The following is a 15,337-nucleotide window of genomic DNA, read 5'->3' as shown; positions in this document are numbered from 1 at the left end:
CACGTTCGTTGCTCCGGACTGCCGGAAATCGCTGCACGTGCACGAACATATATCGAAACAAGAACAAAGAAACCAAGCGTGCACGAAGGAATTCCCCGCACCGAAATAGTAAGTTTTCGCGCGGGGACGCTGCAGATCCCGCGCGACAGATGATTTTCCGCAAAGACAGCCACTCACTGTCGTAATAAATTCTTTCCTCTATTTTCGTGCCCACTCCAGCAGCCATCTGAAACGAGTTACGTGTCAGATTTGCTTCGCTATCATTCTTTATGCTCACTATATTTTAGTAACCATTTCGCTTTTAAATATGTATATACCTACACTGTATGTGTAATATATTTTATAATACTTATGTTACAAAAATAATCCTGTGATAAATAAAGCTTATAAAACAGAGATCGTTACATGCAACGAATCCCTACTGTAAAACGTAAAATAATACAATAAACGAAAAATTGTAAATATTTAAAAATAATGTTCATTTGATTTTCTTTGTGCAAAATACGAGGTTCTGGATAGTGGTAGAAAACGTGTTAACGCGATGTCTCACGGTAGTCGGAATCGAAGAATTTCGTGACATTTTTTCGTGGGTCTCTTATATCAACATCTAATTACGAGATAAGATAAAGCGGAGAAAAATGGCGAATGAGAGAGGCGAACCTTGAGCTTCTGCCGGGCCAATTCTCCCCTGAGTAATTCCTTGACATATTTCCAGCGCTGTAACATTGCGTTCGCCAGATACTCTTTACAACAATAGTCTTTGTCTTTCCTTGTTCTCTAACATTCGAAAGACCAAACTATTTCCCTAAAAAGTCTGTCAAGGCCATATTTATTTTGGACGCGGTCCGTTTCTATTGTTTCGAAGCGGGCAACACACCGAAATGATAATTGGTTTTTTATTTGTTGACATTTATATCGAAGAGGTAAAAATATCTGCGAAGTTTCAAGGAAAAAATATATTTGCTCTATTCAAATGTGCAAATAGATTTCAAGAAAAATCACTTGCAGCTCTTTTGGTGAAATTCTCGGAATATGTATAATTATACAGATCTACAAAACGTATTTTTTTAATCAATACATGCCCACAAAATACAACTTTTAGTATTTTCTCTGTAATTCCGACAAATTGCAATTTTTTCAAAAAATTTTTTCACGTCATGTAGTAAACTAATTGTTCTAGCTACTCAAAAAGTCCAAGTCGGATGGCCCAATATTAAAAAAAGTGATCGCCTTTTTAAAAGTGTCCGAATATTACTGTGATTCACTGTAGGTGCAGGATGGAACGCTCCAATTCCCTTACAGATTATACAGGGCGTGCCAAAAATTTTCTACTTCCCCGAGAGGGATGCTTTCCAAGATCATTCGAAGTAACTTTTTCCTTTGCGAAAATGTTCTCCGCGGCTGTGTTGAAGAGTTGTTAACGACGGACGAATCAGAGCGCGGCTACAGTGGACGCATTCCAGCTTAGCCAATGCCAACGCCACGCTCGGTGGAAACCTCTATGGCCGAGTTCTGATTGATCCGTGTTCTCCGTGAATAACTCTTTATCAAAGCCACGGAGAACATTTTCGCAAAGGAAAAAGTTACTTCAAGTGATCTCGGGAATCGCCTCTTTCAAAGAAGTACAACATTTTTTAAACACCCTGTAGAAACATTTCCATGAACACGTTGACTGACGTCGTATTGATTTACTTAAAAACAATTGTAATAAATAGACTTTGGATTCTTATGCATTTTTAAAGAAATGTTCTAAGTGAAATATAAAACAATAAAGGATTAGAAAAATCTATGAATATTGGTATGTTATTGTCCATGTATAAAAGCTGTTAAGGGATGAAATTAATTTTTATCTACATAATTTCTGCTTCCCACAACCAATGTAGAACATTTTTATTTTGCATACAGATCCGCAGTCTAGTTATAAAATTAGTGCCACGGAATATTAATATATTCGTTCTGAAATTAATTAAATTATAGTGTAAAGTGCAAACTTCGTTATCGCGTAACTAATAATAATTATTACTAACTATGATCGTTTATACGAGGCAAGTATGACAGACGCAAAATTTGCTCGACAGTCAACGTGTTAACTCGACTTCACCCTTGCTACAGTTTAATTCACAAAATGCTGACAATTCCTTGAGTATTGAACGTTAAGTGTTGCAGAGGGTTCGAATATTACGCGTTGTGCAGCATAAATGCAACAAATCTCGCTAATGGTTCATTAATTCTTACCGAGTTAAAAGTTGAGACGATACAGTGAGTCCGTCGAAATGATTTCTCATTTAGGAACGGTCCCGACAATTAGAGGAGGACTTCGCCCTATTACCCATTCATTAGCAAACTTATGCAAGTTAACGACCGCGCGTAATTTACCTGGAAAAAGGGGATCTGGTTTTCCGAGGCGCGATCCTCGATTCCGTGGAAGAAGTGGTCGTCGCGGTACGAACAGCGTCGGGGCACGTTGATTGGCCGGGCGCTATCGCGCGAATCAGCAATCAAGATGGCGGTGACGTCACGCAGCGGTCGCTCGACTCTGATTGGTGGGGGGTCGAGCGGCCGTCTTTCTATATAGTTTCACAGTCACATTGGCGGGCTCAGTTGGGATACGTAAGCACGCGCGACAGTAGTCGATCACGTTGTTCAACGCAGTCTCGTACGTGACAGTGGCCTACAGTCTACGGAAGAAGATCTACGAGCGGAGTTGTTCTCTTTTTCCTCTTTTCGTTTTTTTTATCGTTCGATTTAATTTTGGACATTGGTGCACACGTGATATGAGTGAATGGTAGAAGGTGACAACGCCGTGTTCCCGACGCGAGTGTTTACGACTTGCGTGTTCAAATCTGTAACCTGTCGGTCGAACCGTCCGCGGTCCCCGCGAAATACCAGTCACTTTTTCCAGTGAAGTTTTGAGAGCGAAACTCGCTTACAGATGTCGCAACGTGTACCTAGCGCAGGCATTTACGACATTGTCGAAGATCACAGTTACACGATGTTTACCATGTATCCGCCGGCTTCTAATCTGGCCGAGCCGTGGCAGTTGACGAAGGAGGAAAACGCGATGGTAAGAGATATTCTACTATTTGAATGACGTTTTATCTAGCTGGCGATGGAAATTGCTAAACTAATATGTTCTTGACTGTTTTTCGCTGCATACCGACATTTTCGAACCAATACAACGAAACGTCAATCGTGCGATCGTTCAGGTGTCACGGTTGAAGGTCGGTCGATATTCGAAGGAAAGCTAACCGTGAACGCGCTCGAATGCCGCGTGGGACTACCACGACCGTTACAGTTAGAATTGATACGTGAATAATTAATTTGAAAGTCTTATTCCATTTATCGTGTTACGAGTAACTTCGCTCAATCGTTCTGAACGTAATTGACGAATGATATTTAACTAGACACGGAGTATGTTTGCGTGGATTAGGGTAAAGGACCCAATTATTGTGCCTATCTCAATAATATTTGTTTTTAAAGCATAATTAATACTAAAAAAAAGTATTAAATTTTTTCTCTAAAATCAGTTAATATATTTTTCTATATATTTTTTAATGTACATTACGCTTTAAGAACAAATATAATTAATATAGACACAGTAATTGGGTCCCTTATCTCACTGTCAGAGATTTTCATTGGACAAATGTCGCAACATTGTTTCTAGATCCAACAATGCGAAAGATAAAAAATTCTGATTCTTAGACGACGATAGCGTATAACGGAGTACTATAGTAATTGAAGCAACGATGACGTCTTTGCTAGAAATTTCCAAGAAGCACCCTTATCTCTTTAGATCTTCTATCCTCTTACCTGTCTTGCCTTTACCTGCGCGGCCAGTTTTCCGTCCGCTCGTAGAGTTAATTGTCTTTTGAGAAAATTAACTATTCCAGTCAGGCTTACGACAGTCCAACAACCGAGGAATATAATTTTTTATGACAACAAGTTTGGAGTCAAATGCCATTTTCTTATCGTCCCGCAGTAATACTGCAATCGCATTTTCCTTTCTGGGAATCCTCAAGGGTTTTAAAAGGCCGCGTTTATTATAGGCTCTTACATAAGCGGATTTATGTGCTTTTGAAGGTAGTCCTTGTGTTTTGGCGGCCGACGACGCCATTGAACGTTCGTTAACAGACCTTGTCTCGAGTCCTGGGCATGTGACGATGACCTCGAATTAAATCCGAAATTGGTTATTCCTTTTTAAGTATTCTTCGAAATCAGAGGGTAATATATAATAAATCGTAAATTTTCATTACTCAAAAATCTTCTTAAGAACCTTCGTTTTTCTTCGCAATTGCGACCAATAACAATTTCTAAAAAAAAATGATTTACACATTATCTAGTAAACTAATCCAAAAGAGAGCTCAGGTCGTTTGATCCAGTTTCTAAAAAAAGTTATTCGTTTTTAAAGGGAGTACAAATACTTTTTACACCCACTGCTGAAAATGCTACACCAAATGCTGAAAATAGTTTTAGGTAACGTTTATGAACAAAAGATGTTTATTTTATCACAATAAAGTTGTCATTTGGAAAGTATGAAGTACTAAAAATGTATTACACTGTTTTGTGTATTGCGTTCACATTAATTTTTTATTCGAACAAAAATTCTTTTCTTGCATTCTCTTGCGAATCGTATACCCTGCAATAGTTACGGATGTTTTAGCGATGAATTTGTCAACGTATCAAAACAAATGTAAGCGATACAACGAACCACGCGTATATTGAGAACGCGAAACTACGGATGTATTTTTCTAATTCACGATGTTTGCCCTTCGAGTCGTCCAAAGACTAATTTCCCCAATTGTTTCGAGCGACGTACCCGAGTCGTTGAACCCCCGAAGACCGAGAAAAACATTCACCCACGAAATTTAAGAATACTTTGTGTGTCTGACACCGAAGGAAAACAGTTAAATCTGACAGGAAGCCCGGAGTTAACGCTCGTTAACCCACCAATTAGAGGGTTTAGTTAAACGAAGGCAGGGTTAAGTTTAGCGGGAGCAATACGAACGGGTCATAAGGCAAGAGGTGTCATCCTGCCTCTTAGCCTCGCGAGATGACGCTCGTTTTCTTTCTCGCATGGTCTCGTGGAAAACACAGCGGAGGCGCTTGGTTCTATTAGGCGATGCATTCTCCCACGGCGGTGCCCGGGTCGTTTCTGACCCAACGAATAAAACGGATTCAATTTCTGACGGTAAATTTACTTTGAACATTCAATAGCTCAAAATAGTTGGAAATAAGAGTTACCGAATCTCGGAGTACATTGAAAAAAATGTTTAACACTGGAATTACCGCATCCGTCAAAACGACGGATCTCGAACCTGTTCATTTTACTGGATTTTGACTGTATACGTTGATTTATGCACACATATTGCACACATGTGTTAAACATATTGATACGTAAGAGTTTGATTGAGCCTGGACGTGTGCCGTCTTTGAAAACGTTAGAAACGTTCGTTAGAGATCTCGTTATCGCTAAAATATGGATATAAAAAATGAGTCATTGATGGTTGAAAAAAGGACTCCCGAAATGGTTTATTGTGTTTCAACGAGTTTTTTGAAACCCGTCGCAGCGCACCGGACACATTCCTCGTGTGAATCACCAGATACCGGTTACCGTTGTCGACGACGAAGATCGCTTGGCGTGTTCGCTCCGAAAGCTGCGTCAAATTATCCACTTCCGGTATCGAGAAAAAATTTCCGTCGCCGATGCAGTCACCGATGGCAGACCAACACCCAGTGCGATTTGCATAAAACACCCGACGACGCCGCCTCTCCGGTTCTTATTTCTCGCAAAACTTATCTACCTGTTTCGAGCACAATGTCGCGCGCGATCTCGCGCGGGCGCTCTCTCCCTCCCTCCCTCCTCTCTCTCTCTCTTACAAGCCGGATGAGTCATGGAGCGTAGTTTTACCAGCGATTTATGAATGAAAATCCACGCACGTGTCGCGTGCGCGCAGGTTGCCGTCGCGACACGCGAGATCGCTCGGCATTATTATTCGCGACGCCTCGTAAACACGTCGATTATGTGGTGCCCCTGTGAGACATCGGTACCGGGAAAAAACAGACGCGGTTTGCGTGCACCAGGTCTCGCCAGAATCGCGGTTATTCAACATAGACGATCATATCCGGAATCCGACGATCCTCTCATTCGTTTAGCATCTTTGCTATTACTATTTATATCTTGTATCAGTTTGCACGAGGATTGCCTAGCTTGAACTTCTCATAGTCAGTCGTGTTATGTACTTACCGCCGCATCACTCCTCAATCCAGTTGACAGCTAAATCGTCTCACAAGGCTCGTCCTTGAACTTATTTCTGTTTTAAGAGGTCCTATAATTTTTTCGTAGACCATAGTACTCTTTAAAGTTTGTATTATTTATGATATGCCTATGTATACAGCGATGGCTGTGTATATCGACAACAATGAAATAGAATCTTGTTCGGTTTAAAGGGAATTAATAATGTCCAAATTTAACAGATTGTTTTTGAAAATTTCATCATCCCTTTCTTCGTCACGAGCCTGACTCGATGTTATAATACAAGGGGACAAGATATTTTCGACACAATTCCCAAATACTGAATTCTTCGCATTCACATTTCATATAATTGCACAAAAATCCCCTCGCAAGCAACGATTGTTAACAGAAAAATAATCTCCGCGTCTCCAATGAAATCATTATGATATTCGCCAAGCAGAGCGTAAACCATGAAGCGTTACGAAAGCGGTAGTACATATAACAGCTGTGTAATAGATAAAGTATAGTTAATCGTTGTCTCGAGTCGAATTTAAAATAGGAGTCGCTAATGCGGCGTGTATTTTGAGGAGTGAAAGTTTACCGGTAGTAAATTTGTCAATTATCGTCCGGGGTCAATATTTATTCAGAGCGGATTATCTTCGGATCCTTTGCGAAATCCTCGGTGCAAAAGCTGAAGGCGATTCTTCTGCGCGAGGAAACCATCTGTTCGTTGTAGAACAATCGTCAATATGGCGACGTAGGGGGATTTCTGAGAAGATAATCGATGCAAGGAAAAATCCACAAGATCAGGCTATAAAAGCATCGCACGACTTTCCTGCTGGGTTGCAGATCGAAAGAGTCGCGTAGAACTCTGTCGCACGTTGCGAAACCGCCTTTAGCGTGCTGCGCAAAAACAGTTTCACAATGGAGATTCAGTCTCTCGCGGCATGAAATTATTGCGATTGGCCCCTGCTCTAATGCCGGCTAAAATACGAACCTCCAGAGCGTTATAGACGCAAGGTGTACTCCTTCTTCATCTTTTTCTTTTTCTTACATATACGGCTAGCTGGTAATCCGGTGTAGTCGACCTCGAAAGGAGGTCGATTCCACGGAAAGATATCTCGCGTCGGAATGACGTCAACGCGTTAACACTTTCCCCTTGAGAATGCCTCGAACCATCGTTGGACCTCTTCAGGTTTACGCTTTCGTGGGATTCTACTTTTCCTCGTGACTGCCCAGCGATCGATCGGCCGGCGGGTTTCCCCGAGATCGATTGCGACACTTGAAAGTTCGATTTCGTAATCCTTGGAAACCACGACGAGAAATTTTCGGTGACCCGAGAAATCCGCATTTATGGGTAATGCTGTGGGATTACATTCGATTGGAAGCAGTAATTGGATAATTTTCGTACGCAAAGAAATATTTATCTTCGAACAATTAATCATGAAGATGTTATATATAGTTGTCACAGCGTTAAAAAAATTGGAATTTTTAAGCTTGCGATTTTTTTTAAAGATAGATTCTATTTTATTTCTTAGTTTGGTTGCATTTAAATTTTTTGTATGGTCCTCTGTATTCAATGCGATTGTTCCTTCAATAAACGTGGAACGTATTTAGAAATCATGTATCGTCAGAAAGAGTATATTTTATAAAATGTGTAAATAATAATCTTTATCACGGGTCGGAAATAACCCAACGTTGCCTTTTATCTGTCGGGCATTCCGTCATCCGATATTTAATCTCTTCTGTGCAGCGGTTGACGTATACCGCATGCACGCAATTCGATGATCGTTGGCTTATAGCAGAGAGAGAGAGAGAGAGCGAGAGAGAGAAACGAAAAACTTCTTTAAATTCAGAACAGAAAATATATTTGTATTCGACAATTTTATCAACGTCTTGTTGGAAGAAGCTCTCGCTACCTAAATAGACTTCTGTGTTCGCGGTAATTAAAAGTTTTATTTCGCCGGACTTAATTAGCATCGTTCGCACGAAGATAATAGTTTATCTACCTTATCGAGCGCGGGCTTCCTCTACGGGGAATCCCCGAGCTAGTACGCAGCTGCCGTTTGTTCGTCGCGGACGGAACTCGATCAATTTCGCCACAATAGAATCGCTCGCGTCCAAACATCGCGGCGAATGTATCCACCTGCGTCGATTCGATCGTTGATTTGATCGACCGTGCGCGGTCTTCTTAATAACAAGATGGATCGACGTTGATTGTCCGGGAAGACCGGAGGTCCATTCATCCGAGCAAATATTTTCATTTCACCTTCCACCTGGGACATATCTAACATTCCTCGAGCGACAGTTTGGAAGAGAATATTTCAGAAAAACACACAATCAGTTCGCCTTGGAGAACCTCACGCGACAGCTCGAGATTGATTTCCGGGTATCAAGGGACGTCTCTGTATTCACGGTTCTACGTATTCTTCGAAGTGTCCGTGAAGAATCGAGTCCGGGACGTGTCTAAGCCGGTGTGGTTGTAATTCAAAAAAAGATCCTCCGTCCCTTCTTCTGATGGCGTGATAAAGTGCTTCATCTATTCAGGACGACGCGGCTGCCCTCTATAAGAAGGGACTTCGCGTCCAAGGGGTCATGGAACCCAGCGGACCCTTTCGGGGACCGCTCTTACGTGGGATCAACGTGTCCAATTTCGTGAAACTATTATTCCCGAGGTGGGGGCCCGAAGTCCTCGGTCTTTGTGGGCAGAAGGGACACAAAGAGACCCCTCGCTGTCTACATCCTCGTCACAGTATCAAGTAATTCATTATAGTCTAATGCATTCGAAAGCCTAAGCGGACCCGATTGATGTTGCTCCTTGTATTTTAAGAAGAGGAAGCTGGGTGCGCGAGGTTGTTACTGGTCTTTGAATTTTGATAATCGTATAACCACGGGGGTTTCGAATGAGCCTTATTACATGTTTCACAAATTAGTTTCCTCTAAACATGAAACTGAGCACGTGTGAACAAATTAGAATATTTGTCGGTCTACTTCACCGAGCAGTTTCGTCAAAGTCAGCGTAGCATATAAATTCGAGAGTAATGCAATAACTGTTTCCAGAATGATTGCACAAAATTTTTCTATTGTTATGTACAGTGCAACGATATATTTGCTATTTCGGAGTCTCTTTTAAGAACAGAAAATTATTTGTACTAATAATTATAAAGTATACCGTATACAATTCCGAGTTTTATATGTGCACCTTATATTTAGTTCGCTTATGTAACTTTGTTTGTCTTATTTTGCAAAATAATCGATGAAAAATAAGAATTTACACGAGGACCGATAGTTATCATTTTATCTGGAACAAGAGCGTTTTTCAGCTTTCAACTGAAAAGTTAATGGTCGGAGACGGGAAGATATCCGTCGGTGATGGGTCAAAATGGAGAAAGAACAGAATGAGAAGCTCGCGGAGACCACGTAGCCGCATTATGTCCGCGATTATGTAGGTATTCTCATCCGAGTAGCTGCCGAAGTGCAACCAGTCGGAAATGCCTGCGCGATTGCGTCACTGGTCAGGAATTCACGGACCGTTCTACCCTCGCAGCGTTTTCTTTTATGCCCGTGTTTTTTTTTCCCATCCATTCCAACCTTCGTCCTTAACTTGCAATTAGCCATCATTTTGTAGGTGTTCGAAGAGCTAACACCGGAGTCTGGATGATTTCTACCGTGCAAACCGTAAGATACTTACCGACGAACGGCAAGGATCATCTAGGTCAGATCCGCTCAGCAAGCCGTGCGGCAGGCAAGGACGCCCGCCGATGCCCGCGGGCATAGCTGAGGGCAATGTGACGTCAACGGGAAAAATATTGTCACAGGACGAACCCTCGAAAGGAGGCGTGGTTCGTTGCCCGCCAACTCTGCCCGCACACATAGTTGCCAGATGAGGGGAGAGAGCATGAATTGAGGGGAAAAAGTCACCCTCTCTTTGCCGGGTTAGGCACGTATCACCGTGAAACAGAGACGGAACGCGGCCACGTGACCGGGCTATGACGAAAGCGTGGGGGAATAGCGCGGTAGAAGGGAAAATTAGAGTGGGGGAACAAATTTTGATCTGGTGACTATGCCCGCACGGGCGATAGCTGAACGGGACTGATCTAGGTGTAAGGATTCGATAGTGCAATTCGATTCCACCTTTTCGTAGACCTTCTCTGAACGGCTCATTGCATCCCACTATGGGTAAACGAAAAAAAAAAATGAAAACCACTTAAAAGCAAATTGAGAAATCAGCACACAACTTATATAAGGTCAAAGAAGAGATTAAGAAATTCCTGAATGTCTCGTAGAAGTCTAGTTCCACTCTCCGAGAACTGTATGAATGTATTTGGCAAATATGCACCAAGGTAATCTGAAAGTGCTCAAGTGCAGTGGGTTACTCGATGTTACGAAAACGATTTTGTACTGCGACCGTTGCAACGGTTTAGCAGGCTGTTCGGAATTCACAAATGAGCCGTATTAAGTTGTTCGAATCGGTTATCCTTATTACTCGACTTTCCGAGCCATAGATTCGCAACGAATTCGCGCGCCAGTCGGTGCAAGTTATAATCGGAGAACCTTGCATAGTTATCGAGCGATATCTCGCGTGATCGCGTGTCGTTTTTCTGCTAAATCATACAAAATACATCGTTGCGATTCAACGATTGCGGACCGCCGCGCCTAATAACAGCGTCGAGGGGCTGACAATCAACCGGCTTCTGGAATTATGTGGGGAAGCAAAGGAGCAACGCTGGAAAATTGATTCGACGCGCCGCGATTTCGCGAAAAATCGAGAAATAACAATCTTCGACAGCTGTGGATAATTTGCGGCGAACCGAGGGAGTCTCGCTACCGGAGGTCCGACCTCCGCCATTGCTCTGTTTGCGTACTTTCCGAAGACGATTAATATAATTGCTGTGCTTTGTGCTCAAAGTAGCAATTACCTATCTCAGCGAGCACGCCCGAGCGACTCGATAAATCCGAGCTAATCGATCATACTCGGCGAAAAATGGACGATTAAGCACCCTGCTGCGAACGTTTCGTAAGACCTGCGATTGTACGTCGCGGAGGATCGATCACAGGTTGAGGAAAAAGTCGACGCTTGCGAGTTCTTTGGACGGTCTGAGCCGGTTATCTTAATTTACGCATTCGACATGGATGGAGTAGTAGAGTCATAATTATACTTCATACTGGCATATCGGTATCAAATCTCTCCATTCTTTAATTTTAACCCTTTGCACTCCGGAATGTTGTAAACGCCTGTTAAATGTCGCCTCAGTGGCAACAAAGGAGTGCAAAAGGTTAAGAAAGTGTTAAAATTATTGGATTCTCGAGAGAAACAGAGTTTGAAACGGAATATTGTACAATCTTCTATCTTGGTGACGCTTTTTTACTAATCACGTTCAGCTCTTCGATTTTCAAGGTGTCCAAGGTGTGTCTTAATCTAATCTTGAGGATTCATTTTATGTTTAATGTTCTTTTTATCTGTCTCTGAACTGTTTACCAATAAAACGAGCATTACGGTTTAATTTTAAAAAATGCCAGTCAAAATGTAAACCATGTTTGCCTTGGGCGATCAATTTAAAAATTGATGACACACACGTGTGCCAAGATACACGAACCTCTTTTGCACATCGATCTCAAAGATATTCCATACGAGGAAGTATAAAATTTTCAATACTCTGGCAATTAATACTTTGCAACCGATGGGAACCACCTTTTGTTAGTGGTCGACGGTCGAGGAGCGTTCGCTTCGATGTAGTATTTTCAAGAATTACATGTCATTACGCAAATTAAGTCCGATCGTTGGGGAGCGATAAAAAAAAAAAGAACCGGCGTCGAGGAGACCGCGCCGAAGACCGGGGGTAATCTTTTCTTAGCGACTGGTAATAGAACTGACCCAGAACTTTCGAAACCGGAGTAGCCTTGGCTCGGAGATGTATGTACGCCGCGTACGAACGGGGACAGGGCCGTGACGTGGTTGGAATTTCCGAAATTACACGGGGGGAAGCCCATTCTCGTTCGGTGTCGTTCACCTCGTCGATCGTGAACCGCAGCTGATGATGCCGACTCCCAACCACCCTGGCTTTGTGGCCCAGCGACGACGGCGCTAAAAACGTTCAGGCAAAGCCACTTTGTCGTTATCTCCGTCTTTATCGGGTACTGACAGTCCAGTCCAAGTACTTTAGCCCGCGTTATGCCGGCTTGATGTACGGTGTCTGTGCGGGCCTGCATAAGAAACGCGTTACGCTCGCCTTCCCAGGCTTGTTTGCCTGCGTTTCTTCACTCCGCCGCGCTGGATATGGTCGAGCAGATCTCAGAGCGGGATCGCGAAATAGAATAATTAGGCTCCGGCGAGATTTTTCTGCGAGCCGAGTACTAATCGATCGCCTTCGTGGATCGAGCTACGTTCGCGTCAAGGTCCCACGAAGTTGCACCGCTTCTTAAAAATACGAATTTTCCAAACGGTTACACTGCGAACGTGTTACCCTCGATCGGTTAACGGTAAATCTTTGGGGAATGTATTGGTCTAATGATACCTTCCGCGCGTGGTCCATACAACATACTGCAAGCGATAAGAATATATCCGAGCGGGTTGAACGCTTTGATCCCGTGAAACCTCTGCCGACCAGAGAAAAGACGGCGTGCGACCAACAACGGGATACTGTTCTCAATGGTAATCGTTAATCGAGTCTCGGGAAAGGCCAGACTTCAATTAAGAGCCCTAGATGCGGTCTGAAGAGGCTGCTGCGCCGGGACGGTTTAAATGGGGTCTGAAAGAGGACTAACAGAACGAAGAGGCGCGGGAGTTCGCGTTTCTCGCTTCGGGCCAGAGGAATCTTGTGTGGGCAGAAACCAACCGAGAGCTGTAATCAACTTTGTTTTGACGAATTTAACAACCATCGAGTTCTAAACGAGACTGATGTGTATACTCCTTTCTAATAATAACACGATTCAATTTATTTAGATTTCATAGGAGTTTTATGGTAACATGCAGTTGAATAAAGAAGTTACACAAACAAATTTCTCAAGAAAGTATTTCTATAACTTTGTTTGCATCAGTTGTAAGAAATGGGAGCCAAGCTAAAATATCTTTCTTCCTTTAATGTTTTTTACTAAACCGAAACTAATAACATTGGTATTCTTAAATTCCTTTTGACGTTTAAAGGACATGCGTTTTTCCATTGAGAACTTGAATTTTTTTATGACAAATTTATGTATTTACACAACCAACGTATTACGCGAAATTCCCAAGTTTGTCCCTGACCACTATATACTCATTTCTGTTATAAATGCATAAAATCCGCGGTCTGTTAGTAATACAAGTTCTCCTAGAAAATGTGTGTCTGTGAGAGAGAGAGAGAGAGAGAGAGAGAGAGAGAGAGAGAGAGAGAGAGAGAGAGAGAGATTTAAATTACAAACATTCTTGAGAGATCGTTTCCGGTCTCGCATGTCTTCATCAAGAAACGAGAAAACCGTTTCTATTTAAATTGATGGCATTGTTCAGCAGCAAAGCCAACTCCGATTCCGATGAAAGAGAGTACTTGGAAGAAAGACTACCGGAAGCAAGTACATGTCCAGGAAATCAGTCGTTCGTGCATGTCATCGGTGTTTGGATTCTTTCTTGAGGAAATTTCGAGAAATGTGGTATCAGAGTATAACGGTGCCAGCGGATAATGAAATTGTGGCGAACCGTAAAGTTCGTGGAACCAGGAGTGTACACGGCGCGCGCGTTTCCGACAGAAAACTGGCCAGGAATGCCTATGACGCAACAACACGTGCTCGATTTCGAGTTTCCTGGTACGATGATTCCGCGACCTCTTGCTATCGAACTCTGTTGACTCATTCTCGCCTGGCGCCTAGCAATAGGATGCTGCTATTAGCATCGAGCACACGACACTAACATATACAGGCTCTTAAAAAAAAGTATCTATTTCGCTATTATCAATTGTTTGTTCGGTCGTAGCAACATCGAATAATTGAATAACATCGGCCGACGTTATCTCCGTTTGGGAAACGTCTACAAACTTTTCCGAAACATTCTACACACGAGGAAGACCTCGGTCGCGAGCGTGCGCATGTGTGTCAGAGATTAAGAACAGCTGGAACTCTACCGATAAGCGAACCTTTGCTAGACGCTGCACGGTTTATGTCGACTTTTTTTTATTCCTTCTTTTTTATCATTGTGCTTGGTAGAATAGAACGAGATAAGAGACGAAAACAAAGCGACACGAGGTTCCCTTTGTCTCGAAAACAGAAAAGTCTCGCTGCGGTGGTCAATACTTCCGCGTTCGATAACGCGAGCAGATAAACTTCTTATTTACACTGCTGCATATAATTTAAAAAAGATAAAAACGTTCCCTTAGTTTTTACGTAATTTGAACTGTTGCATACTGATTATTTGTACGCTATTCTGGTTTATGAGTAATGGGACCGCAAGAATAGTAGATAATATGTTAATTAGCATGTTGAATTTTGTAAGTTTCACAGAAGCGTTGAAAGTTCCTTGCCCTATAATCCAGTTAATTTCAATATTAATAAACTTGTATTCAGTGGCATTAATTTTATGACGATCATTCTTAAGCAACTCATGGCGCCGGTCACCGGTGTCACAACCGCGGCGTTCAACGTGTTAAAAAAAAAGTAAACATTGAAATAGTAAAATAGGACAAGCGGTATTATAGTTTAAAGACTGCTACCACTCCCAAGGACTGAATCAAACGCGCAAAGGAATGCTACATACTCGGTTAATTTTAATTCGATTGACCCCAAACTAAAGAATCAAATATTACCAGATTGCTCCAAACGTTGTGGATGTGTCAGATTAATCAGAAAAAAATGCATGAAACATTTCTGTAGACCCAGACGCGTTCGAAACAAAAAACTCATCCAGCTGACAGAAGAGGTGAATCAGCATTGATTCGTGGTTTCCACGCGGAATGTGCCAGTTGCACTTGGAGCAGAGCTAAGTGGACCGCTCGGGAATACCGAAAATCCCACTCATGGTTTCGTTTCCGCGAACCTCTAAAAACGAGAAGTGCTCGAACTCTCTTCGGAGACACGGGCCATCGACGGAGAGAGAGAAAGAATGAGAGGGAGCAAAGGGAAGAGGGAGTACACAGGGACGAA

At 42.4% G+C, this 15,337-nt stretch overlaps 1 protein-coding gene across 1 annotated transcript in view; it reads left to right on the top strand.

Annotated features, from left to right (window-relative positions):
* The first annotated feature begins 2,589 nt into the window (after positions 1-2,589).
* Kay (transcription factor kayak) overlaps positions 2,590-15,337 on the top strand; it is a 41,005-nt gene continuing 28,257 nt past the window's right edge. Inside the window, exon 1 of the mRNA XM_076803640.1 lies at positions 2,590-3,064. Within this exon, the coding sequence (XP_076659755.1) occupies positions 2,933-3,064 (132 nt within the window). The 5' untranslated portion in view covers positions 2,590-2,932. The remainder of the gene's footprint in view (positions 3,065-15,337) is intronic.

Source organism: Halictus rubicundus, chromosome 18 (genome assembly GCF_050948215.1).
Source record: "Halictus rubicundus isolate RS-2024b chromosome 18, iyHalRubi1_principal, whole genome shotgun sequence".
Lineage (NCBI taxonomy): Eukaryota > Metazoa > Arthropoda > Insecta > Hymenoptera > Halictidae > Halictus > Halictus rubicundus.
The sequence above is the reverse complement of the archived record's forward strand: the minus strand, read 5'-3'. Positions and strand labels throughout refer to the sequence as shown.